Source organism: Periplaneta americana, chromosome 11 (genome assembly GCF_040183065.1).
Source record: "Periplaneta americana isolate PAMFEO1 chromosome 11, P.americana_PAMFEO1_priV1, whole genome shotgun sequence".
In the NCBI taxonomy this organism is placed as follows: Eukaryota; Metazoa; Arthropoda; class Insecta; order Blattodea; family Blattidae; genus Periplaneta; species Periplaneta americana.
In genome coordinates this window covers 57,018,160-57,044,108 of record NC_091127.1, presented here as the reverse complement: position 1 = coordinate 57,044,108, position 25,949 = coordinate 57,018,160, and the positions used below count along the sequence as shown (strand labels likewise).

At 36.1% G+C, this 25,949-nt stretch overlaps 1 protein-coding gene across 3 annotated transcripts in view; it reads right to left on the bottom strand.

The window, feature by feature from the left end:
* The window catches only part of LOC138709026 (protein croquemort-like), a 152,673-nt gene that overhangs the window by 62,082 nt on the left and 64,642 nt on the right, over positions 1-25,949 (bottom strand). For all 3 annotated transcript variants that reach the window (XM_069839490.1, XM_069839489.1, XM_069839488.1), the window contains exon 3: positions 7,916-8,076. In XM_069839490.1, coding sequence (XP_069695591.1) covers positions 7,916-8,076 — 161 coding nt within the window. The remainder of the gene's footprint in view (positions 1-7,915; positions 8,077-25,949) is intronic.

Genomic DNA, 25,949 nt, shown 5'->3' with positions numbered 1-25,949 from the left:
TTGTGTTTGGTTTTTTAGCATATTTTTTTGTTTCTCTAGACGTGGACCTTTGGAACAGTAGCTCTAAAGCAGTTAAATAAATCGTATCAAATGTTTTGCGTAATTTTAAAACTACGAAAACGATGATATCACTAATTAACCGTCAATGTGAATCTGAATGGTAATAATTTAATTTTGACAGCAAGTACGAGTACCACAACCGCGGCTCTTAATGTTAGCCTAAATACTTACAAACCTATATTTTAAAATTTTGGTCTACTCAGCGAATCTCTCTAATCTGGTCCATGCCATAGAGATTTCCAAATACGGACCTGTTAGCGTCCTAGGAGCGTCTGACTTTTCTGGCAACACAATCACCAGCTCATATTTCATTTCAAGTAAGTGGCTCATCACTGAAGTTTAGAGTTTCATCTCGTAACAATATGCTGGATCAATCTTAGAGGGTCCTTTTTTCCTGAAATTCTTCTGTTTTTCAGTTTTCCATTCGCAATGTTGCTCTGTCTGCACATAAAACCACGAAATTATTTATTAGAACTTTTATATATAAATGTACTTTCTTCAAGTTCGCGATTGTGCGATCGCTTCAAATGGTCTCACAAATTCGAAGTGCCACCGCCCTTAGAGTAAATTAGCCCACAAAGTTCACAGCGTGCGACTTTATTATTGTCTTCAACTAAATTAAAGAATTTCCTATACGATTTGGTGCCATTTTATTCCACTCACAACTACCCTCAGTCCGTACGCGCCGGTCGACCTTTAGCTCTACGTCCTCCAACTTCGCTTCGCTCCCAACCAGGTGATTTTTAATCGAGGTTTTCTTCCTCTGACCTTTGATAAGCCAATATCAAACTACAAGGTAGTAGTGCTAGTTTTGGTCCATCTCAGGTATTTTATTTCCCCGGTACCCACCATATCTGATGAGTATTCCCCTATCCGCCACCTGAGGAGGCGCCCGATGGACGACTAGCAACTCCACGGAGATAGAACCATTTAGTGCTGCTCATCGGAGTGACTACTACCGCGGAGGAATCGGAAATTATGAATAAAGCTCCCCACCGGTGATCTCCGGTACTATCGTAGGTGGAACAGGGAACATACGGAGGGATGCGGTGGTTCGGAGCGAAGCGAAGTTGGAGGACGTAGAGCTAAAGGTCGACCGGCGCGTACGGACTGAGGGTAGTTGTGAGTTGAATAAATTGGCACCAAATCGTATAGGAAATTCTTTAATTTAGTTGAAGACAATAATAAAGTCGCACGCTGTGAACTTTGTGGGCTAATTTACTCTAAGGGCGGTGGCACTTCGAATTTGTGAGACCATTTGAAGCGATCGCACAATCGCGAACTTGAAGAAAGTACATTTATATATAAAAGTTCTAATAAATAATTTCGTGGTTTTATGTGCAGACAGAGCAACATTGCGAATGGAAAACTGAAAAACAGAAGAATTTCAGGAAAAAAGGACCCTCTAAGATTGATCCAGCATATTGTTACGAGATGAAACTCTAAACTTCAGTGATGAGCCACTTACTTGAAATGAAATATGAGCTGGTGATTGTGTTGCCAGAAAAGTCAGACGCTCCTAGGACGCTAACAGGTCCGTATTTGGAAATCTCTATGGCATGGACCAGATTAGAGAGATTCGCTGAGTAGACCAAAATTTTAAAATATAGGTTTGTAAGTATTTAGGCTAACATTAAGAGCCGCGGTTGTGGTACTCGTACTTGCTGTCAAAATTAAATTATTACCATTCAGATTCACATTGACGGTTAATTAGTGATATCATCGTTTTCGTAGTTTTAAAATTACGCAAAACATTTGATACGATTTTTTTAACTGCTTTAGAGCTACTGTTCCAAAGGTCCACGTCTAGAGAAACAAGTCTTGAAATTTCTATAAAACGTAACTTTCGAGGCAATAAAAATCATACATAACTTATATGGAATATTTAAAAGGCAACTTGAGTTATCAGATTAAAATATTGAGTTTCATTCTGAAACTAAAGAAACGTGTGGTAATAATATAATTACAATTATCCTTAAGTTGATATCCGATTATTTTTTTATTACAGAGGAAGAGTGACGAGTTTTAGAAGAGACAGTTCAAATACTGACACACTTTAACACAATGATTACAATCCCGTGTGGTGAAGAATCTTAATAAATTATTTTGGACAGTAAACTTTAACCCACTGATATCACACGTTTCTTTTGTTCCATTCTGAAACTCCCTTAATATATTTTACGTTAAACTAAGTCGATTAGAATAATAATTGACAAAAACTGTTTGTGAATAAACGAGTGGTTCCAGGAAAATTATAAATATTTACATTTGCTACTGTAAAGCTTTACTTCTGCGTTAGTTTTCAGTTAATTTTAATGTTATTAATTTGATCAATGACATAAAACTAATACGCCTTCCACATATACTATGAATTTCAAAACTAGAAAAAAAAATCTGTCAGCTAACATAGTACTTCAAGCAAAACAAGAAAAAAAGAAGAGCCGAAGAAAAAAAAGAGAGAGAGAGAGAGAGAGAGAGGGAGGGAGGGAGGTAAATAAAGAATAGAAAATAAACAACATAAAATTACACACTTATTTTAAAATATACGCGGACGTCAGCGGACTCGAATCACTACCTGATCCGATTAAAGGAATGCTCAGCGGAAAGTGTATGTCTGCGCCACAGCACATATACAACCTGCGCGACATCAATCGGAGGTAACCGGAGGTCTCCGATTGAAAGCGCACAAACAACCGCTCCGGAGAAAAACCTAATCATAAGCAGCGCTAGAACCATTGCAACTAGACAAAGGAGAAATTATAGAACCAAGTACGGAATATATATATTCAGGGACGAAAATAGATCAATTTGGGAAAAGTAATACAGAAATTGAACATAGAATTTCCGAAACGAAGACAGCAATTAATGCTCTAAATTTTCTTTGGTGGAACAAACATATAACAAGAAACAGAAAACTGCAAATTTATAAAGCAGTAATTCAAAGTATTCTTACCTATGGCGCAGAAGTATGGCAAATTTCTACGAGGGAACAAAATAAAATTTTGGCTTCAGAAATGGATGTTTTAAGATGATCAGCAGGAAAATCAAGAAAAGAAAGTAAAAAATAGACAGATAAAAGAAAATATGAGAGTAGAGGAAGAACCAGATATTATTGACATTATAGAGAAGAAAAAACTACAATGGTATGGACATGTAAAGAGAATGACAGAGGAACGACTACCACGACAAATTATGGAATGGATACCGACAGAAAGAAGGAAAAGAGGTCGTCCAGCAAAGACGTGGATAGAAGGGGTACAGACTGCCATGACTTCCAGGAATTTGACACCAGAACAGTGGATGGATAGGGAGGATTGGTGTTTGGTTTCCGAAAGACGACGTCACCCGGGGGGGGGGAATCTATTTAATGTTCCTCCATTTTATCAAAACACACTGGTAATCCTTCTTTACCATACTGAAGTCTTTCATTACAGTGTACATCCCTGCGATAGAAACAAAATCCTCTTTATTCATATTTTTTGCCTCAACTCGTACTGTTTGTGTCAGATCAGTCTTCACTGCACATGAGCAGTGTGCGAGAACATATCGTCCGAATGCTTGCAATGCCAACGTTGCTCTTTTCTGCTCATGTGTGCACACAATTCTTCGTAAGATCAGCTGAGTTGGTCACCACTGCTTTACCCTGGAACTATTTTACTCGCCTCTCCAATTCCATGTCTCCATTTATTTAACATTTAGTTTATTTACAGACGCGCTCAAACCTGACGTATCGCGAGCGCCAATAACATGCGAACGCGACGTTGTCAAAACTACTCTCTCAGTCTCTGTCTCTCAGCGGCAGTAGTTTTAAAACTGTGGAGCGCGATCCTTTACCTCTGATTGGTTTGATAGAGAAATGCAGAAGTCTTCTTAATAATAACAATAACAATAATAATAATAATTATCATCATCATCATCAGATTGCATCGAATGAAATTAAAAGCCACAAAATATAGAAAAATTAGTTGAGTCAGACGTAAATAATCATACTCGCTGAGTTTATAAGAGTTTTGTAATAGTTTTACTTTTATTAAGGTTAATAAAGTTGTCGAATAACACAAAGGCACAGTGTGATAAAATAAATTGAATGATAAGCTTAATTTGAAATAGTAATTTTGTGTAAAAATGAATTGACATGGCCCTAAATAGTATTATGTCCATGCTGTCAAAGCATATTCTTGCAAAAATATGCGGTTATTACATTCATATGCCTGGACATTTCATATATAGCGCCTTTATAAAATACCCCGTTTTTTTATATTTTCGATGTAATTTTCAGCAACGTGCTGTAACAGCAATGAAACATTTTGGCCATTGAATGGAATTTTTTTGCTGCGCAGCTTGTTATCTTTTATTGTATTGAAGTGCCTGTAAGTGTGATTACAATGAGTGTTAAACACTAAACAATGGAATTACAGTAGAGCATCGATTATCCGAAACAATTGGGGACGGGGGTGTTCGGATAATTGATTTTTCGGATAACCAATCATTTATGAAAACAAATTGTGCCGATGATATAGGAGCAGTATGAAACAAAGAAACATTGATATTAAACACAAAACTGTACACAGAGTATACATTTTGTACCACATGTCTTATAAAATAACATAGAAAACTGACTAGCCTAGTTTGGCAAGTTCAAAACGGCCATTAAAGTAGCCCAAACTATTTTTTTTTTCCAGAGCTGAGACTCGGTTATTGCCGCTAAATCTCGCAAACAGCGCTAGCGAAACTTCTACATGGCGAGCGCGCAAATTCAAATTTTCCGACTGGAACGCTTTCGGTTAACCGATGTTTCGGTTGATCGGTATTCGGATAATCGATGCTCTACTGTATGTCTTGACTATTTTTGCGTCACTATAATTAATAGTTCCAGAATATGCAATTAACTCGATTTCATTAAAAATGTCAGTTTAGTTTACCTTTAATATCTTTATTATTTATAATTTCTTTTATAGCTGCAAGAATAATTCCAAATAGAAAATGAGAGAAACTGATGCCTAAACGCACCTCCACGCTCCAGTTGGCATGAAGCTTGGAATATAGCAAGACAAGCCGTGCAAAAGGGCTTTTGAAACAAACATTGCAATAAATCAGCTACGGTCAGAGGTCAAGAACGTAATGAAAGATTCCTATTTTACCGACATTCCTGTTAATGAAATGCACAAATGCTTGATGCTTTAATTTCATTAAACGTACTTAGCATTTAACAAGCAGCAACTGCTCAATAGGAACGTCAGTTAAAGGACAAAACTGAGAAACGAAAGAATTAAACAGAGACAGAACTTTATTAGTTAATGGGGAACAATTTTCTAATTTGTATTCACTGCATGCAGACAGCGTAAGACGTGAGGTATGAGCGGAATTACAAATTGTAGGACTTCAAGCCTCTCGGTTGCTTGGAGCAGATGCTTAATTAGGAGAATTCTAACTTCAGATTTTGCATCCACTTCAAACCAACTGGCAACTAAAACACATTCCTCCTTACCTACATACGAGAATACTTACTTGAAATGGAATGGAATTTAACTGATGGGGTACGGATGGCCCAGCACTGCGACCTATTGAGATCTATTGCGCTAACCCTCGATATGTAATGAGTTGCGTGCCACAGATCCCCTATGCGCACCGCCCTAACCACATGACTCCCTTAACGACCGATCCCTACAGCCGACAGAATCCATACACAATTCCTGCGTCGGCAAATTCCCCCAAGGCACCACTGTCGGTCCGAGGCGAAACTCCTCCCCCGAGTAGGTCCGCCTCGGGTGCCATTGCAGAAGCCATTCAACATCCCTTAACTACATTTCACGGAGGCCGGTCGAGAGAGTCAGCAGCTTCGGGAAACCACCGGTAGAGTGATCTGAAAAACCAGAAACGGAATGATGAGGAAAGGATGATGGGGGAGGAAAGGAAGTGGCGAAGATGAGTAGGGTTCCAATGGCCTGATAAAGTTACCTGATATTCATCCATATGAATGAGGGAAAAACACCGAAAAAACCTCGCTAACCCCTCAGCCCATCTACGTCTTGGCCTCCCCAAAGGTCTTTTTTCCTTCCAGCGTCCCAACTAACACTCTATATTCATTTCTGAATTCGCCCGGATGGTTGAATGGTTTCTTTCAGGAAATCCTGTGAAGTATATAATCTCCAAAAATATATAAATAAATGAGGATAGGTCCGCCAACACAATAAGCATTGGGTGCACATTCCATTTGATCAAGTGCTGTAGTATAAACATACCGGTTAATATGGGACGTGAGTGAGTGAGTGAGTGAGTGAGTGAGTGAGTGAGTGAGTGAGTGAGTGAGTGAGTGAGTGAGTGAGTGAATGAGTGAATGAGTGAATGAGTGAATGAGTGAATGAGTGAATGAATGAATGAATGAATGAATGAATGAATGAATGAATGAATGAATGAATGAATGAATGAATGAATGAATGAATGAAGCTTTCTAACTAACGAATGCATCGACGCAACTCCCTGGGTATATGTACAGTACGTGAACAACCACAAATATTATCAGAAAATGCAGGTCCTATTTTAAAAGAAAATGAACTCACAATTGGACAAAAATTACAAGGTACCACAACAAGACTTATTAGGCCTACAACTTAAATATCTGATAAAAGTATAAAAAAGGTTACTAATAATATTTTTCAAACCAGTTTTATCGAAGTATGAAAAGAAAAAAATATCTGCAGTTACATCCTTCGGTAACCATAACATTGTTATGGTCTCTCTCACATCTTCAATATTTTTCCTGCATGTAATAAACACTTATTTCTGAAAAGTAGACTACTCTCAGATATGTAGAGTTGTTTATTTTAATACAATTAATTTTTCATTTGTCCTATATGAAATATATTAAAATTTACATAATGTTTTGTGACCTAATTTTTATATTTTCAAATAAATGGGCATTATTGTAGTCTACCTTTTGCATAAATTCATGTTAAATCAGTGTACAAAATTTCATAATTCTGTCTCTAATGGTTGTGGAGTGATATAATAACAAGTGTAAAAATTTTCAAATGTTGGAAAATTTAATTTAAAGTAAAAAGTGAATTCTAAAAAATATTATCAGTAACCTTTTTTGCACTTTTATCCGATATTTAAGTTGTAATAAGTCTTGTGGTACCTTGTAATTTTTGTCCAATTGTGAGTTCATTTCCTTATATAGTTTTAGAAATTTTAGAGCCTGCATTTTCTGATAATATTTGTGGTCGTTCACGTACATATACCCATAAGGGGCAACGCTAACTCTTGCTACAGTTTTTGCCGAGTGATACTCTACACAGAAAAACGCTCCACATTAAAAGATAAACGATAAAATGATTTATGCAAGAAACTCAAAAATATATAATACACTACTTCATTGGTCTACTACATTGTTCATGATCTATTTATATTTAGGTTGAGATTTTCAGGAAATACTTTCGTTTATGAAGAGGCTTTTCCTAAACACCAGATACAGTGTTCTCATTTTACGAAGAAACTACTAGATTGAAGCGGAACCCTTTCCAATCGATTACTTAATACACAAGCAACAGTCTCACACACACACACACACACACACACACACACACACACACACACACACACACACACACACGTTCCGGTACAATTCTCAGAAGCAGCTAACTGCTGGGATGATTTGTAAAACTGGTTTCTCACGCTGCTGTCGGGCGAGCAGGAAGTCGGCCGGCGGCGGAATGATGCGAAGTTTCCTCATAAAATGAGAGCACTGTACTTATTTATAGCTTGCTAAGAATTAATATCAATGACGAAAGCAATGAGAAGAACATACGTTATCTATTCCAGTGTCACAAGCATAACAAAGTAACAAGAGGCTTACTGGAATATGTAGGGTCCCACTTCCACCAGATTTGCCTTATAATTCTCTTCCAGCAGGTTCTCCGGATTGGTCCAGTTGAAGAAGTAGAATTCTAATGTTATTGGAACTGGAGTCTCTTGCCAAAGTGTGAAGCTTTTGGATGTAGGCGCAAGCCGTAGTTCCTAGAATGACAGAAATATTTACGGTCTCATTATATTTTGTATAATATTACGAAAGAAAACTCAGTAGCTATCAAAATGAAGGGTTAGGAACGCGAGGAGGGGGGAATAGTATATTGTTACTGAAACATAAACAGACGTCACATTTCATTTAATCAGTTTTACGAACTCGTTAATGGATAATCACATATTTCAACACAATAATTGTACGAAAAAAAACACTGCAGATAAACCAGATGGATCTGCTTTCCATAAGGCGCATCTTAGCTGAACGACTAGACTTTTAGGCACTCGAAAAGAGTTCTGAAGCTTTACGACAAGAAAGCTTTCCTGCCTTGAACTTCTGATGGCAGCTATCAACCTCTTAGGCAGCTATTACACTATCAAAGTTCTTTGAGAAAGAATATAATATATTTGATCAAAGATCTTCGATAAAAGATAGGATTTGGGGTATATTATACTACATAAAATCTTTTGTAAAATATGTTATCAAAGATAACCTACAATTAGAACAAATGCTCTCGTAACACTTGTTCCACAACAGTGAACACGTGTTCCGAGGATTTGCTGATACTAATATTTACAGTTAAGTTTATAATTTGTTGATACTAATATTTACGCGTTAAGTTTATGATTTGTTGGTACTAATACTTACGCATTAAGTTTATAACATCATGAATTAAGAAACAGTATTGTGCTTATTTAGCTACAATTAGTTCAAATATTATAATATGCACGTTACTGAAAAAGAAAAAAAAACAGAAAAAGAAACGCCTGTGGGCTAAACGATGGATTGAACGACGTGATAAGAGAGGTACATCAGAACTTATTGAAAGAGCTACAATGCGAAGTCTTGAAAAGTTATACAAATTATTTTTAAGTTGGTTATTTAACGACGCTGTATCGACTACTAGGTTACTTAGCGTCGATGAGATTGGTAGTAGCCAGATGGTATTTGGCGAGATGAGGCCGAGGATTCGCCATAGACTATCTGGCATTCACCTTACGGTTGGGGAAAACCTCGGAAACACCCAACCAGGTAATTAATCCAAGCGGGGATCAAACCCGCGCCCGAGCGTAACTTCAGACCGGCAGGCAAGCGCCTTAACCGACTGAGCCACGCCGATGGCTATACAAATTATTATTATTATTATTATTATTATTATTATTATATAATATTAATATTATATTTTACAAATTGTTTATTTACAACATTTCATTTCCTTCATACTCCAATATCAGAATTTTTGTGGTAGCAACAGTCCAGTTATATTCGTGTTCCGCAATATTTTGTTTCAAGGTATAGAAATATTTTCGATTGCAGCGATATTTTACTACTTAATTAATTTATTATTCCCAGAACATGAATTTTACCAGAAATCGAAAAGTAATGGGAATAAATTTGAATAAGGAACAAAAAATTTGAATAAGGAATCCCAGGCAGGATTCTAACCACGAAAGTCTTAGTTACCAGTCTATCGTGCTCTGGAGTGCAAAAGGCTCTGAAATCAGCTACAAGGGTCGGTCCGGTTTCTTTTTTCTTTTGCCACTACTGTATCTGCAGCATGAAAATGCTATTTTCTTTAATAACACAATGCCTAATTATAAAACCTGCTGTATCATTCAATCCGTGATGTAGTACCAATTGAACGTTATGCAACAACAAATTAAGATGTCCTAGCATATCGTTCTCTTTTATTTATTATTCGTTTTTGTCAAAGGTAACTTATTTTTATTTTAAAAGTGTTTCCTTGTAGCAATTGTATACTACGCACGTATAATTTGTGTATTATAATAAATGTTGGCCTCCAGTAGCATTACAAGCAGAAATATGACATGTGATCGTCGGCAATTGCACCTAACAATTCTTCTGATATCATCACCTAAACTAATGAGAACAGTAACAGACAGAAGAAAAGTCTTCAGATAGAATCCCAAGAAATGATAAAGTAAAAATTAAACAAAGTGTGTTTTGCAGATAACACTATTATTGTGTTATACAAATTTGATAGCTTTGTTGGCAAAGCGCTGACTCAAGTTCAAATCACGATGGCGAATTTATAAAACAAAGAAAGATTTGAGAGAGTTTGTCTCAGAATTTTCCAATTTTTCATCATTCCACCAGCACACACTACAATTCCCCTTTCATCAACATCTCGAAAAATAGGGCATCTCTTTGTTTGCGTGACGCCGAATCGGCCGTCCGCCGCAACAGAGGTTTCTGCGATTTGTCCGAGGCAGTGGCTGTTCATTCTAAACAACTCGTACATTTGTACAGGGACATCATTTTATTTTTACTTCAATTTTATTATACCTGAGTTTTTGAATGTACTTCACTCCCACCCCTTCTACTAAGGAAGTTCCAAATCTACACTGAACCAAGACCGCAGATAGTAAGCAGTACTGAGTTACTGAGTATAGTACGTTCCAGAAATATGTTCGCGTTTTCCAGTCACGAAAGAGCTTTCAATATTGAATCATATTTTCGCACAGGTACTGTCCGTTTGCCTACGTCGCATCCCGATTTCCCCCACCTGCTTCTGCTCGCCCCTCTGTAAAAGCTGGGCTGTCTTAGCTCTTTTCTGAAAACATTAATTTCTCTTAGGAATTGGACGTTTACGTAATATTATACAGCTGTTTAATTTAACTTAAATAAAAGGGCCTCGTTAAGTAATTAACTGTCACGTGATTTCCTCCCTTTCTACAATCCTGCGGCATAACCACTTGGACGGACAGTAGATAGCATGTCTGAGTAATTTTATATTTTCGGGTCGGGCAGAAGTGAAGATTGAATTCACAGTACGTAGAGTAGGTACAGAATTATTTTAACATGAGTTACTAGTACGAAGGACGAAACTGGCAATTGGAATTAGATGCAATAGTCTATAGTGCGATAATATGCACAAAAGAACTGAAGCCTGTATCGAAATGAACGGCCACCATTTTCAAAATTGTGTTTAAATATTCATATTATGATTATTTTTCAATTTAACTTCTTTCTCTATATTGTACGCTAATGTGCTGTAGACAGTATACACTGCATAATGAATACGTTCGCATGGATAACTCACTTCGTGAGTAAAATCACTTATTCTTAATACAGTACTGTACTTTGATTAAAGAAAAACCTAATGAAAATTATCAAACTCAAAATCGCGATATTTCCTAGTTTACGTAAATGGATGAACTACTTTTCTTCCATCCTATACCTAGTAGAGTGATTTGTGTTTTACGCCAGTATCATCGAACTCCAGTCTTGGAGGGGGGAGCAAGCGGTGTTTCCGGTTCTCTAAAGGTATAGACAGGTTAATATTAAAAATGTTAGTAAAAATAAAATGATGTCCCTGTATACGAGGTACTCGACCAGGTTCTTTCTTGCGTGACAGGAATATAAAAAATTTGTAGAGAGAGAGAACATCAGAGGTATGGTAGGCTATGCGGATTTGAAAGCAGTCCATCACAGGTGTACAAAAAATATTTTCGGACTAAAGTGCTCAGGGGTCTTCCATGTCTCACCCGTCAAGCTCCTCTATACCTATAGCACGTGATTTTGTTTTTTTTTTAAACAATCTTTGAAACAATACTTTTTTTTTCATCGTGGTATCAATGACAATGCCTCTTTTCTGAGACTTGTAAAGTATCTGTGCGACAAAACTTTTTTCTAAGACTGTACAAGAACAGCTAGAGAAGAAGGAAAAAAAAGTACAATTAAAAATTGCCCGACCTGATGTCATACCCCAGGTCTTACCTCTCCAGCTGTACGCCGACTTAATACCTTCGAGTTTGCCTCTGGGCCAACAGAGAGTAATACCACAGTCTAGTATACAGAGTGTTTCAAAAATACGGGGCATAATTTCAGGTATGTATTTCTCACATGTTGGCAATCAAAATAGTTCATTACAACATGTGTCCGGAAATGCTTCATTTCCGAGTTATGGCCTTCACAACATTGAAATTCACCGGAACGTTTTTCTTTCCGCAGGTCGTTGTCATTACAGAAGATGTTCAAAATGTCCACCTCCTGCTTGAATACAGACCTCACATCGATGTCTCATTAACCTGCGAACACGATCCCAAACTCCAGGAGTATTGCGTATGTCCTCAGAACATGCCACAATTCGATTCCGAAGGGATTCCAAATCAGGCACCGGAGACGAATAAACCAATGATTTTAAATGGCCCCACAAGTAGAAATCGAAAGGGTTCAGATCAGGTGAGCGTGGAGGCCAAGCAATTGGGCCACCTCTACCTATCCATCGATCAGGAAATCTTCGATCCAAGTACCGGCGAGCCGTACGACTGAAGTGTGCAGGAACGCCATCATGCAAGAAGTGAATGTGTTGACGATTGATCAGTGGAGTGTCTTCTAAAACATGAGGTATGGTTCCGGTGAATTTCAATGTTGTGAAGGCCATAACTCGGAAATAAAGCATTTCCGGACACATGTTGTAATGAACTATTTTGATTGTCTACAAGTGGGAAATACATACCTGAAATTATGCCCCGTATTTTTTAAACACACTGTATACAGTCACGAAGCTCAATACGTAGTAAATGTGCATCCATAAATAGTTGCTAACCACTAGGATCGCTAATATCGCCTCATTTGAGACAATGTGGAATAGTACTGGCACAGTCTATTGTTCCTAGCACCCTCACAACACAAGCTTCGTGACTGTATATACTAGACTGTGGTAATACTGTATACACTGCAGTTACTATTTGGCACATTATTGGAAGAAAACTTTGCCGATCACTGTGTTAATGTATCGCATCGTAGTAAGAACTGTGCTCTGAGGATCTTAGCCAATAGGAAAACGACTAGTTATCTCCCATATGCTGGAGTTTATTTCGATCCACTTCAAACACTCGGTGAACGAACTATTGACTGTCGAAGACCGCCTTACAGTGCTATTATTTTAATAGATATTGAGGAAGCATATCGCTTCAGCCGCCGATAATTCCGACAATATTAACATTGATTGCCTTTCACTGCATGCCGTTCAAGGACGCATCACAAATTACATACAGATTTTTTTTCATTAAGTAACAACATCCACAGCAAAAAACTAATAAGATACACAGTTGGCCATACTACTTCCTGCTATTTCAAAAACTCTTCTACAATGCTGATGGTGTATACGAACAAAAAAACCTATACTACGAGTGTTATTGCCAGTAGTTATGACTTATGTTCTGTCGTTGAAGATAACGTGTGGAGCGCTTCGTCAACTTTCCGTAAATATCCATTACAGAATGCTGCAACGTCGATATTCTTTCTTGTGAAAATTCTGTTACGTAATTACACAATAACTGTACCAAAATGAGGAAAAACAATGTACCAAGACCACCATCTTAATTATGAACTTCTTTAGGATATGTTGCCGCTGGATTGAGCACTTTTATACATGACAAAGACTATTCTGTAACGTTTATATGAAACGAGTAAAAGTCAAGATAGGAGAAGAAATGTCAGAAGGAAGTGAAATAGGAAGAGGAGTACGAAAAGGAAGCCCTTTATCACCTACTTGTTCAACATCTACTTGGAGGGTTTTATATGATGATATGATATGATATGATATGATATGATATGATATGATATGATATGATATGATATGATATGATATATGATATGATATATGATATATGATATGATATGATATGATATATTTATTTCTACATTAAGCTTACTGACTATGGTTTGCCACCACATTTCAACATGGAGGGTTTAGTGAAGAACTGTTTTCAGAACATGGGAGGAGTGTTAGTAGGAGGAAGAATAAAATGGATAAGATTTGCTGATGATATGGCGTTGTTAGCAGAAAAGGAGACGATACTAAGAAAAATACTAGTGACATGTGGGCAGTATCAATGCCTTCTCGATCTAGACCAGGCCGTAATGCAGGTTGTGTGACGTCACTCGAAGAGTCGGGCTTTTGTATTTGAGTATACGGAACTAAGCGAAATATATTACTTTATTGCGTGTCGGTGCTCAATTTTATTTAGTGTAATGTGTGTATAAGACACGTTCACTTCTTATTGCATAACATGTTGTAGAAATAATTACAGAACTATGTTATTTTAATGTGAACGGAGTTTTACATGTTAACATAACCTGTTTGCATCAACATTTTAAGTTTGGAATGGAAGCTATTTTGAGATTTAATAAAGAAGAATTATTTATATTGTGATTTTAATTTAGCACATCTACCTTCCTTACTTGTAGGTAGAAAATTTACCACAGTCCCTCCTATGAAATTAGTGTACGTACAGTTGTGTGTTACTTCCTCTGGTAGGTTAGATAAATACAATTCATTACAAGCCAGTATAGTAGGGAACAAATAAATAATACAATTAAATTTTTAATTCAATGTAATGTGTGCATAAGTTCCATTTATTTGTTGCATAATGTGGCAGGAATAATAAATAAAACTGTGTTATTTTTATGTGAAAAGAATTCATCATGTTAACATAACCTATCTGCGTCAAAATTTTAAGTTGAGAACGAAAGCTGTTTTGAGTTTTAATAAAGAAGAATATATTTAGGATAAACTTCAGAACACGGTTACCGTCCTTACTTGTAGGTAGAAAATTCACCACAGTCCCTCCTATGAAATGTACATACGGTTATATTATTTACTAACGCTGAGGTATGGTTCAGGTAATTTCTGAACTGAAAACAGTTGAATTTATTTTTCGTGGAGATGCATTTGATCCTATAAGCAAGGCATAATAAAAGCCTGAACGAACCGAACTAATTTGTATATGCAAGAGGTATGAATACGAAGGTAACTACCTCAGCGCTAGTTCAGCCCTAGTAACATATTAAACTAATCAGACTTCAGACTGGAGTAACGTCTGAAACGAATAAATACAATTGAAGTGTAGACAAATTGCATTTACATTTACAAGTTATACGTAGCGTTATTCTTAATTATAATGCATAAATGCGAATACAGAAATAAGGCAAGTACTGATAGAGTAAACATAACCTATAATTTCAACACATCAAAATATGCGTGCGATGCAACTGAAAATTGTTGAAACGTGCATAAATGAATGTGCAAGAATTTCGTAATGAAGCGTGCGTGCTTTATTTTAACTAATTATAATGCTAGATACTGTAACAGTAATGAAAACTATAAGGTATAATTTTTCGTAATATGCTTTATGTATCTCGTTTTTAGTTCAAATTGTGTATATTATCAAACATCGTATTATTTACTCGTATAATGTAGGTTATTCACAAATAAAAAGGGCGCAATAATTTAAATTTAATAAAACAAATACGGTAAACTAACAATAATGGATTAGACAAGAGTAATATCAGTAACGCTACACTTAGGCCTAATCACAACTTACTTTTCATGCCAATCAATGTTTCACTTTCACGTATGTATTATTACACATATTTAGCCTACTGTTTACAAGACCAAAATTTCACTTAACCACATAAGGGCGCAATATTTAATCGAAATAAAGGCAGGTATTACACATACGAACTTTGCCTGCAACAACGTAATTTTCACACCAAAAATAATATTATACCTTAAGTTGCAAGTGAATTGTGTCTCAAGTGTCTCACAATCACTGTTTCAAATTTTACTGATGCAATTACACTGCATTTCAGAGAAATATATGTTATTCTTCATGCACTCTAACTAATTCATATGGTTGAAAGACCGCCCTTCGCGATCAGCTGTTAAGCGAGTCACGTGGTCTGCCTTACGGCCTGTATTAGATCACGATGGCAGTGCCAGTATGGAATGAAGATAAATGCAAATAAGACCAAGACTATAGTTATCGGAAGATAACAAAAAAGATAAACGTTAGAATTCTAAATGAGGCAGTAGAACAAGTGGACACTTCAAATACTTGCGGAGTACTGTAACATGAGCTGCTGCCAGGAAGTCAGAAGGAAGATAGCAATGGCAAAGGAAGCAGAAAAGTAGCATCTTCTGCGGACCTCTGGAAAAAGAACTAAGGAAGAGACTAATGAAATGCTTTGTGTGGAGTGTGGCATTGTATGGAGAAGAAACATGGACATTACGACGAAGTGAAGGGAAACGACTAGAAGTATTTGAAATATGGATATGGAGAAGAATGGAGCGTGAGAAATGGACAGACAGAACAAGAAATGAAACTGTGCTAGAAAAAGTGGGTGAAGAAAGAATAATGCTGAAATTGACAAGAATGAGAAAAAGAAATTGGTTGAGCGACTGGCTAAGAAGAAACTGCCTACTGAAGGATGAATTGGTAGGAATGGTGAACGGAAGAAAAGTTCGGGGCAGAAAAAGATATCAGATGATAGACAACATTAGGATATATGATCATACGCGGAGACAAAGTGAAAGGCGGAAAATATGAAATATTTGAGAATAATGTATTTGCAGTGAATGACCTGCTTTTGGGCAGAAAACTATGAATGAATGAAAAAATAAATAAATTATGGTTTATTTAACGACGCTCGCAACTGCAGAGGTTATATCAGCGTCGCAGGTATGCCGGAATTTTTTCCCGCAAGAGTTCATTTACATGCCAGTAAATCTACTAACATGAGCCTGTCGCATTTAAACACACTTAAATGCCATCGACTTGGGCCGAGATCGAACCCGCAACCTCGAGCATAGAAAGGTTGCGTTATACCGACTACGCTACCGAGGCCGACATGAATGAATGAATGAATTAATGAATGAATTAATGTTAGACGGATTACTTACTTACTTACAAATGACTTTTAAGGAACCCACAGGTTCATTGCCGCCCTCACATAAGCCCGCCATCGGTCCCTATCCTGAGCAAGATTAAACCAGTCCCTACCATCATATCCCACCTCCCTCAAATTCATTTTAATATTATCCTCCCATCTACGTCTCGGCCTCCCCAAAGGTCTTTTTCACTCCGGTCTCCCAACTAACACTCTATATGCATTTATAGATTCGCCCATACGTGCTACATGCCCTGCCCATCTCAAACGTCTGGATTTAATATTCCTAATTATGTCAGGTGAAGAATACAATGCGTGCAGATGAAATTAAACCAGAATATAAATGTAAATGTCACTGTCCTGAACAAAACGTTACGTTAAAAATTACAAAACGAAATCTTGTGTAGGCCTATATTAGCCCTATATGTAGAGCAATTCAAAAGTTTGACACTATAGACTAATTCCGTTATTAGTAGAAAGATAGCGAAAAATGGAAAGAGGAGAAACAATAGCTCGTATCTTCTCAATTAGGTGTTACTGAACTTGAGTTCTATATCTATAATTACTATTTGCAACACACTTTACGAGTTCTAGAAATTTGTGGCATAAAGTGATGCTAAAATATTAGCAAGAGGGCGAAACATTTCGAAGTCTTGCTCAAGGAGGAGCAAGAAGTGTCAAGCTTGCTTTTGTTCTGTAACATAACATTAAAAATTAAGAGATTTTAGCCTTCAAACTAATATTCTATTTACGACTTGCTTGGCTTGGCTTTCGATAGCTGGAACGGGTCCTTGCACTTCGGCCTGCTCTGGCCCACTGCACAACCTTATATGCGATAATATTGTCCTAGTCCGACACGTGACATGGTTGACATTCGTTCACTATGCTGACAGACGCGCCATCTTGCATCAGCCCTAACGAAACATAGCATTTTCTAAAAATGTGCCCTTTCTTCCAATCCTCACCCCTATCGTGCACGCGCGATTTGACTCGCTTGTATTGTGTATTCCAGTTTTCAGTGATGCTCATGTTTAGTATGCTGTCATCACAAATTGTAAAGAATGCCAAAATCATTAAATGCATTTAGTTATAAATTTTATTAATATTAACTGAATTACGAGGTAATTTCGGAAAATACGTAAGTATCGACATTTCCAGGCAACACCGGACATTTTGTGATATGTACAGGGACATCATTTTATTTTTACTTCAATTTTTATTGCACCTCAGTTTTTTAATGTACTTCACTCCCACCCCTTCTACTAAGGAAGTTCCAACTCCACACAGAACCAAGATCGCAGATAGTAAGCAGTACTGAGTTACTGAGTATAGTACGTTCCAGAAATATGTTCGCGTTTTCCAGTGACGAAAGAGCTTTCAATATTGAATCATATTTTCGCACAGGTACTGTCCGTTTGCCTACGTCGCATCCCGATTTCCCCCACCTGCTTCTGCTCGCCCCTCTGTAAAAGCTGGGCTGTCTTAGCTCTTTTCTGAAAACATTAATTTCTCTTAGGAATTGGAAGTTTACGTAATATTATACAGCTGTTTAATTTAACTTAAATATAAGGGCCTCGTCAAGTAATTAACTGTCACGTGATTTTCTCCCTTTCTACAATCCTGCGGCATAACCACTTGGACGGACAGTAGAGAGCATGTCTGAGTAATTTTATATTTTTGGGTCGGGCAGAAGTGAAGATTGAATTCACAGTACGTAGAGTAGGTACAGAATTACTTCAACATGAGTTACTAGTACGAAGGACGAAACTGGCAATTGGAATTAGATGCAATAGTCTATAGTGCGATAATATGCACAAAAGAACTGAAGCCTGTATCGAAATGAACGGCCACCATTTTCAAAATTGTGTTTAAATATTCATATTATGATTATTTTTCAATTTAACTTCTTTCTCTATATTGTACGCTAATGTGCTGTAGACAGTGTACACTGCATAATGAATACGTTCGCATGGATAACTCACTTCGTGAGTAAAATCACTTATTCTTAATACAGTACTGTACTTTGATTAAAGAAAAACCTAATGAAAATTATCAAACTCAAAATCGCGATATTTCCTAGTTTACGTAAATGGATGAACTACTTTTCTTCCATCCTATACCTAGTAGAGTGATTTGTGTTTTACGCCAGTATCATCGAACTCCAGTCGTGGAGGGGGGAGCAAGCGGTGTTTCCGGTTCTCTAAAGGTATAGACAGGTTAATATTAAAAATGTTAGTAAAAATAAAATGATGTCCCTGTATATTTCCGTGAAATCTCTCAATATATTTTTGTAACACCAAAATACTTTCATTTAATATATTTCGCATAACGAAAAAGTAATAATGAATTGTGTATCGTACAAGCCTAAGTAAAGAAGAAAATCACCTTCTTTACTAGGAGTAAATGGAATTCTTCAGTATATGGGCCACAAAAATATGATGGAATACATGTGGAATAATAAGAAAAATATTTTATTTCTATCAAACCTAAACAAGGCACTAATTAAGTTCAAAGAATGACGCACAAATAGATATTGTCATTAACAGGGGCGCGGTCCACCGCTGTGAAGTAACAATTAGCACGTCTGAACGTGAAACGAGCGGGCCCGAGTTCAAATCCTGTTTGGGACAAGTTACCTAGTTGGGGTTTATCCGAAATTTTCCCTCAACCAATTGAAGAAAAACTGCTGGGTAATTTTTAGCGTTGGACTTCGGACTCTTTTCGTCATCATCCATACCACAGGCCGAGTTAAGTTCAAGGTACGATGTGCTGTACTTGTACAAGAGCACGGCCGTTCGACTATAATCATCGTTCACAGAAAAGAGTGGTGAGCACAATAAACCTCAGTATTACTTGGGAGGGGGCAAAAAATACTGAACTGCATAATTTGTACAGTAGGAACCCCTGTGAATAAGGCATATTTATAATACACATAATACATATAATATCGACAGCTATTACGCAAAACAAATACAACCCACTGGGATGTAAGACTAAACTTTCTCTCCGTCGGTATTTTTTATGCTGTATATCTTCAGTCAGAGTCCGTAGATATACCAGAGTAGCGCAATCACCGAGTCGGCCGCCATTGTTATTCCTTTTCAACACGCGTGGAATAGGAATATTTAAAGTAAAACTCAGATATTTTTAATTTGAAGGGCGAAAACTTCTAAAGGATCTTCTTACATCTTAGAACATTATTGTCAGTCAACATACTAATGTATAAAAACTTTATTTAATAATTGTTACAGCATAAATGTACATTTAAGTGTTCGATACACTCCTTCACAAACGTCACAGTTACAGGTATTACAGAAGCATGAACTTAATAAATTACAAGTAACAAAAGAAAACAACAATGTTGAAAATAAAATAACAATAAATCTAAACATTTCCAACTGCATTCCTCGTGCAAACTCTCTGGCTTCCTCATATAAGGGGACACTACCGAAATTTCTAGAAGTTCATTAGTTTTAAGAGTTCACAACAGTGAAATCAATAACTATCATACTTACGAAGCTAGATTCACCAAATTTTGATCACTGGTATATTTGCTTAATAGTGACAAATGTACAAAATTGCATCCGACTATGATACGTGGTTTGTATTTTATTATTTTACGAAAATATTGAACCCTTTTATATAAAAGGTCGCTTGCACTACAATTGACATTATTCTTAAGTGATTTTCACTTATATGGCTCCTTACATACATGGAATCAAAGCTTACTGTAAGATTTTGTTGTAAAATTAATAAGTAAATTACTAGAATTTTTTATTATAAAAATAAAAAAATTAATAGTCATAAAAATTCCTAGTAATTTACCCATTCGCTGTACAGAAATACCAATAGTAATATTTGTTCCAATGTATATAAAGAATCTTATACAGTAAGTGAATATCAATGAAAAATAATGTAAATTGTGACGCAAGGGACTTTTTACATTAAGCAATACACTATATAATTAAGTTATTAATAAAATGCAAACCACTTATCATAGAGAGAGAGACGAAATTTTGTACATGTGTTATTATCAACCAGATATCCTAGTGATAAACATTTTGTGAGTTTATCTTTAAAAATATGGAAGTTAGTAATTTCAGTATAATGTCCCCAAGGATACATTGATGTGAGATTTTGTCATTTTTGTTAAAAGAAATCGTTTCTTTGCTTTTATCTTTAAAAATTCATTTATGATCTAAAGATGCCCTCTGTTAACTTTAATGACCATACGACCGGTCTATCAGCTGTTTAGGATCACATTTTTAAAAGGTCTGCGGGCTCTGACTGTTAATTTCAATTCTCCGTCCACGATCTCCACTCTGAATTCTGCGACCATTTTGGAAATTATGCTATATTTCATACATTATTTATTATATTAGATTTCCGATTGAGCCAGTGTAGCTTCTCGACTTCTCGAAATATTTCTTCATAGAATCCAACAGGTGTTAGACCTACTTCAAAGGCTGCTTTCCTTTAAAAGATATTCAGATACAAAGGAGAGCACAACTCTTATCTAAAGAAAAATTCCACTTGTTGCTAGTAGCCATAACAACGTGTTTTCCATGCTTGGTTTTTGTTTGTAATACAAGAAATATTTGCAAGTTTCTAACAGTTTTATTTTTAGTGTTATAATAGTGTCTACAGTCCATAGTGATTTGTAAATATTTATCTATTATAGTGTTTTCATAAGATTACATAGTTTTTTTACTCATCTTTATTTACTAGTGTAGGTTAGGTGTGCACTGCGTGGTAGTGTATATAAGGATAAGTTCTGTATATAATATGCTACAGTAGTTCTATATGTTTCAAAATGCCTTGAAAATAAAAGAGACAGAGACCTGGTTCATTATTATTATCCCAAACTTTTGAAGTCAATTTTCTCCATTTTAATTTTCTGTAAATTTTGTATTGCTAAAAATCGTACTCTTTCTACAGATTCTGTACTACATACATGATTTTTTGTAGAGGTTTTGAATATGTTCTTAACAAAACTTACTATCAGTATTATACCTAACACTCATTTTGTTGTTGTTGTTTAGTCAACTGTCCGAAGACACGTTTGAACCTCATAAGTACCACCAATAAGGCATCACTCGTGAGACAACTAGGCCAGGAGATAATGGGGTAGGGTGGCAAGTTTCTTTCCCCCTCCAATGCATACTTCGTCGATTAGCTACATATTCCACTAATCAGACTTCAGATGCTTACAAACAATTGTCGTTCCTCTGACACATATCGTCAAGTGAGATGTACTGCCTGATTATAGCCTATATATGCATTTCAGCCAGAAGAGGTATTTTTTAATATTATTTTTTTACGCTCGATTTGAATTTTTTTCTACTTTACACTTTTAGTGCATTAAACGTTTTTAATTATTTTTTAGTGAAATGAAGAGGAAAATTGTACAGTAAGTTTCGTTTCTGAAGGTCTGACACGTATGTAGACAAAAATTCTGGCCAAAATAGTAGCAATTTTTGAAAACCTAAATTTACACAACTTAAAATTACAAATTAAAAGTACAAAATTTCATAGATCTACCTAAAATAGTTTAGAAAATTGAAATTTCACGTAAGTCTAACCTTAATAGGGTTTCTAGTTTCTACGGTCTTTGTATTTTCCAATCGAGCCAAACAATACAATCTTGTCTCAAGAATGAATTCAGAACTTCACAAATATATTATGTCATTCTTGCAAATAGCAAATAGGATTAAATTCAGAAATGCTTGATTTGAAAGGGAGAAAATGGTAAAAATTCGACACGTGATTTTCATTTCTTTTACGTAGAATAATCATTGCTGAAACAACGTAAATTCTAGATTAGTTTTATAAAAATATTTTGGGGCCCAAATTTAAAAAAAATAAATATCAAAATACAGTCATTGATTAATATCACAATGTATTGCCCGCTTAGGTAGCGGATCGTTCCTTTTTATATTTATAGTCACTTCTTTCCTTTTTCCTTATTTCTTTCACCTTGTCACAGAGAAAACAAATGTGCGCTTTTTTCAGTTCTCTGTGAACAGTTCTGAACACAGCAGCACTGCATTTTTTCGCATTTAAATTACATTCTTTCCCTATACAACTGTATACTGCATAGCGCGCGCTGGACTAACAATGGCGGATTTGTCGGCATTTGCCGGCTCAAACGATTGCGGTACTCTGGATATCCACGGACTCTGTCTACAGTATATACCAAGAGACGCCTTCAGTTACAAGCAGGAGGACTGGTACGTTTGGCAACGCTGAGCGGAGGCAAGGGTCGAGGCGAAATAGAGGCGGCGAGGTTTGACATTATAGTGCTTTGGTATCGTTATCACGTTTACATTTTCAAAATTAATTTATACAAAAGTAAGTGAATATGATCAATATTTATAGTATTGATGTACACTTAGCGGCAAAAAGAATGGGCCGGCCGACAATTTCTAAGTTCCAGAGACATAACATTGCGCATGTTCGTCTCGTCAAAGCCATAGTTCACCAGTTAACACATAATTAAACCATTTAAATTTGCTGTACTTTGTTTAAGAGTCTAAAATATATAATAAAATCGAATGGCGGGTTGATTCTAGATACATCAGGGCCCTTGAAGAGTGAAATAATAATAAAATTGATAAATACAAAATCAACCGTAGCGAATATGAACAGGAAAACCAAGTATTATGCCGAACCGATATTAATAGTCACAGTAGCGTAAGTCGTTACGGCATTGGTCTATAGAACGAGTTGGTAGTAGTAGCTCTAGGTTCGAATCTCCCCCAAATCTTCTTTTTTTATTACAAATTTGCCATTATATGTGTCTCGCAAAGCTATAGGGTCATTCCATATCAAATCAACAAGGCACTCAACCCGACCGACTCAGATTTCTTTCAAAATTTGAGGGTTTGTTTGACCTGCCGCGCTAACTAAAACTGCCGAGTTTCATATGTCCTGTGCTTTTCGTTTTTTATGTCAGTGGCGTTTCAAACATGAAGAAAAATCACATTTTTGTAAGCACGCCGCTTCAATTAAAATTATATATCTCAACAACGTCTCCAGATAAATTTACAAAAATTGGGTGATACATTCTTAATATGTGATAGTTTTTATTACTTATATTGTTTTCTGCGTGTATTCAACTACACTAAAAAAACATGGTGAAACAATTTTCATATATTCATATTTAAAAATGCAGGGGTTCTATTTTAATGAAAAAATATATAGTAGGGCTCAATTAATGATATAATGAACTGATAAGTTTCAACTTGGAATCTTCATAGGTTATAAAGATAAAAATTATTATGCTACAGAATGCGTAAGCTAACCGTATAAGTCGCGATAATTATGTCCCTCACATTCGTTGTATTTAATTATATTTGATCATATTCTTGAATGTCGCTATGAAATTTAACATGTAGTACATAATTAGAATTTTTTAAATTATTACCTGAAATAAATTATTGTCACATGGATTTCGTTAAACCTGAAGTGCTGCAAGAAATGCTTACCTTTCATTGCTGAGATGAAATAGCCTGATCATCTTTCCAGACAGGATGCTGCGTTGTTTCAACTGCATTTTAAAACTGCTTAGCCAGTATAATACCCATCCTAAACAGCAGGACTGTATGAAACTTGTGTTCCAGGCACTGCGGTGGATTTTGCAAAATCGAAGAGCAAGCATTTTTTCCTCTTCAGTATAGCCTTTTTTAGTCACATAAACGGTATTAATGTTTGGGAGATGATGCCTTGTCCAGTCGTACAATTCCCTAGGTGTAGTTATTTGTTTATCGGATGGTCTCTGCAAACTAGCACAAGCCGCAAACCTTTTAAGTGTCCCACCTACAACGTCGCATGCTCTTTTGCCATGCGATATGCAAAAATAATGCAATTCTGTTGGAAATCCAAAATCTTCATGTAATGTGAGGTTCAGGAAATTTTTTCATATTTTTATACTGAGCAGAGAATCCATGGGAGAAATACATGATTTTTGTGGTGAATTACAGATGTTTGTTTTAATGACTCCATTAGATATTTTTGAAACAGATGTACAGCTGTAGTGTCATATTTCGGGCAGTGTGAAATTATTACCAGATTGTTAATAGAGACTGTATCGGATGACGATTCGTTATGATATATTACGAAAGTATGAATGGTTGTCTGCACATTAGTCCTGTGATATGACTGAATTTCATCTTGGATTACGAAATAATAGTTTTCAGCGAAGTCGCATAACACAACAAGCAGGCATGACTGTAGAAATGATTTCATATCACGTAGAAACTTACTTTGTTCAGATGATATAAATGAGTGAGTCAGTAAATCACCAAGTTTCTCCAAGAGAGTCGAAAAAGTTGTCTGTGGGTTTCATTATAGTCTCAAGCGTTGATCGGTCAGTCGTCATCCACTGCTTGTAGGTCACTGATTCACTGCAGTTTTATACGAAACATTTCTCTAAACCCTCTCTTATTTTGAATGGTTCAGGATATTCTGCACATTTCCTGAACAAGCAATTTATATGAGGAGAATTGCACACCATAGTAGCCAAGAAATGTTAAGTTGGAAAGTATAAAGAAAAATTTTCTTGAAATCCATGTAGACCTGAAACTTTAATAAATTGCTTCCGGCATAAGTTTTACATTCTGATAGGACACAGACACAGACAGTATAGTCCACTAACTCCAGCTAGAATACAATTTCTGGGTCAGGGTTAGAATTTTTAAATACTGCATATAATTAATTCCTACTCATGTGATTTACTCCTGATTTTTTAATCACAACAAATATTTCTTACCAGGCATCATTCTGCTTATCTCGTCAGAACAACAGAATTCTTTAACTTTACCGGCAACAGCCGCGAGCAAGGGTTTTCCAGGTTTCGGATTTGGTGAACACAAAATTCCCTTTCCCTTTGCCAGGACTTTGGCTTTCCGAATTATGTATTCGAAAGCTGAAAGAAACTCTTTTTTATATTATTTACGCTGCAGCTTTTAGGTAGTAGTGTTAAAATGGTGATTTTCTCACTTTTACCTGAATTTTGAAAATTTTCCTACAACTGAGACAAAATTTCAGAATCAGAAAGGTTCTGGTTCCTCGGCATCTTTATATCGAAGACTTTGTCTTTTACAATATTTTCAAATTTCTGTCTCTTATATTTCTCTTGTTGTAGCCTTTCTTGTTTAATAAGGCACAC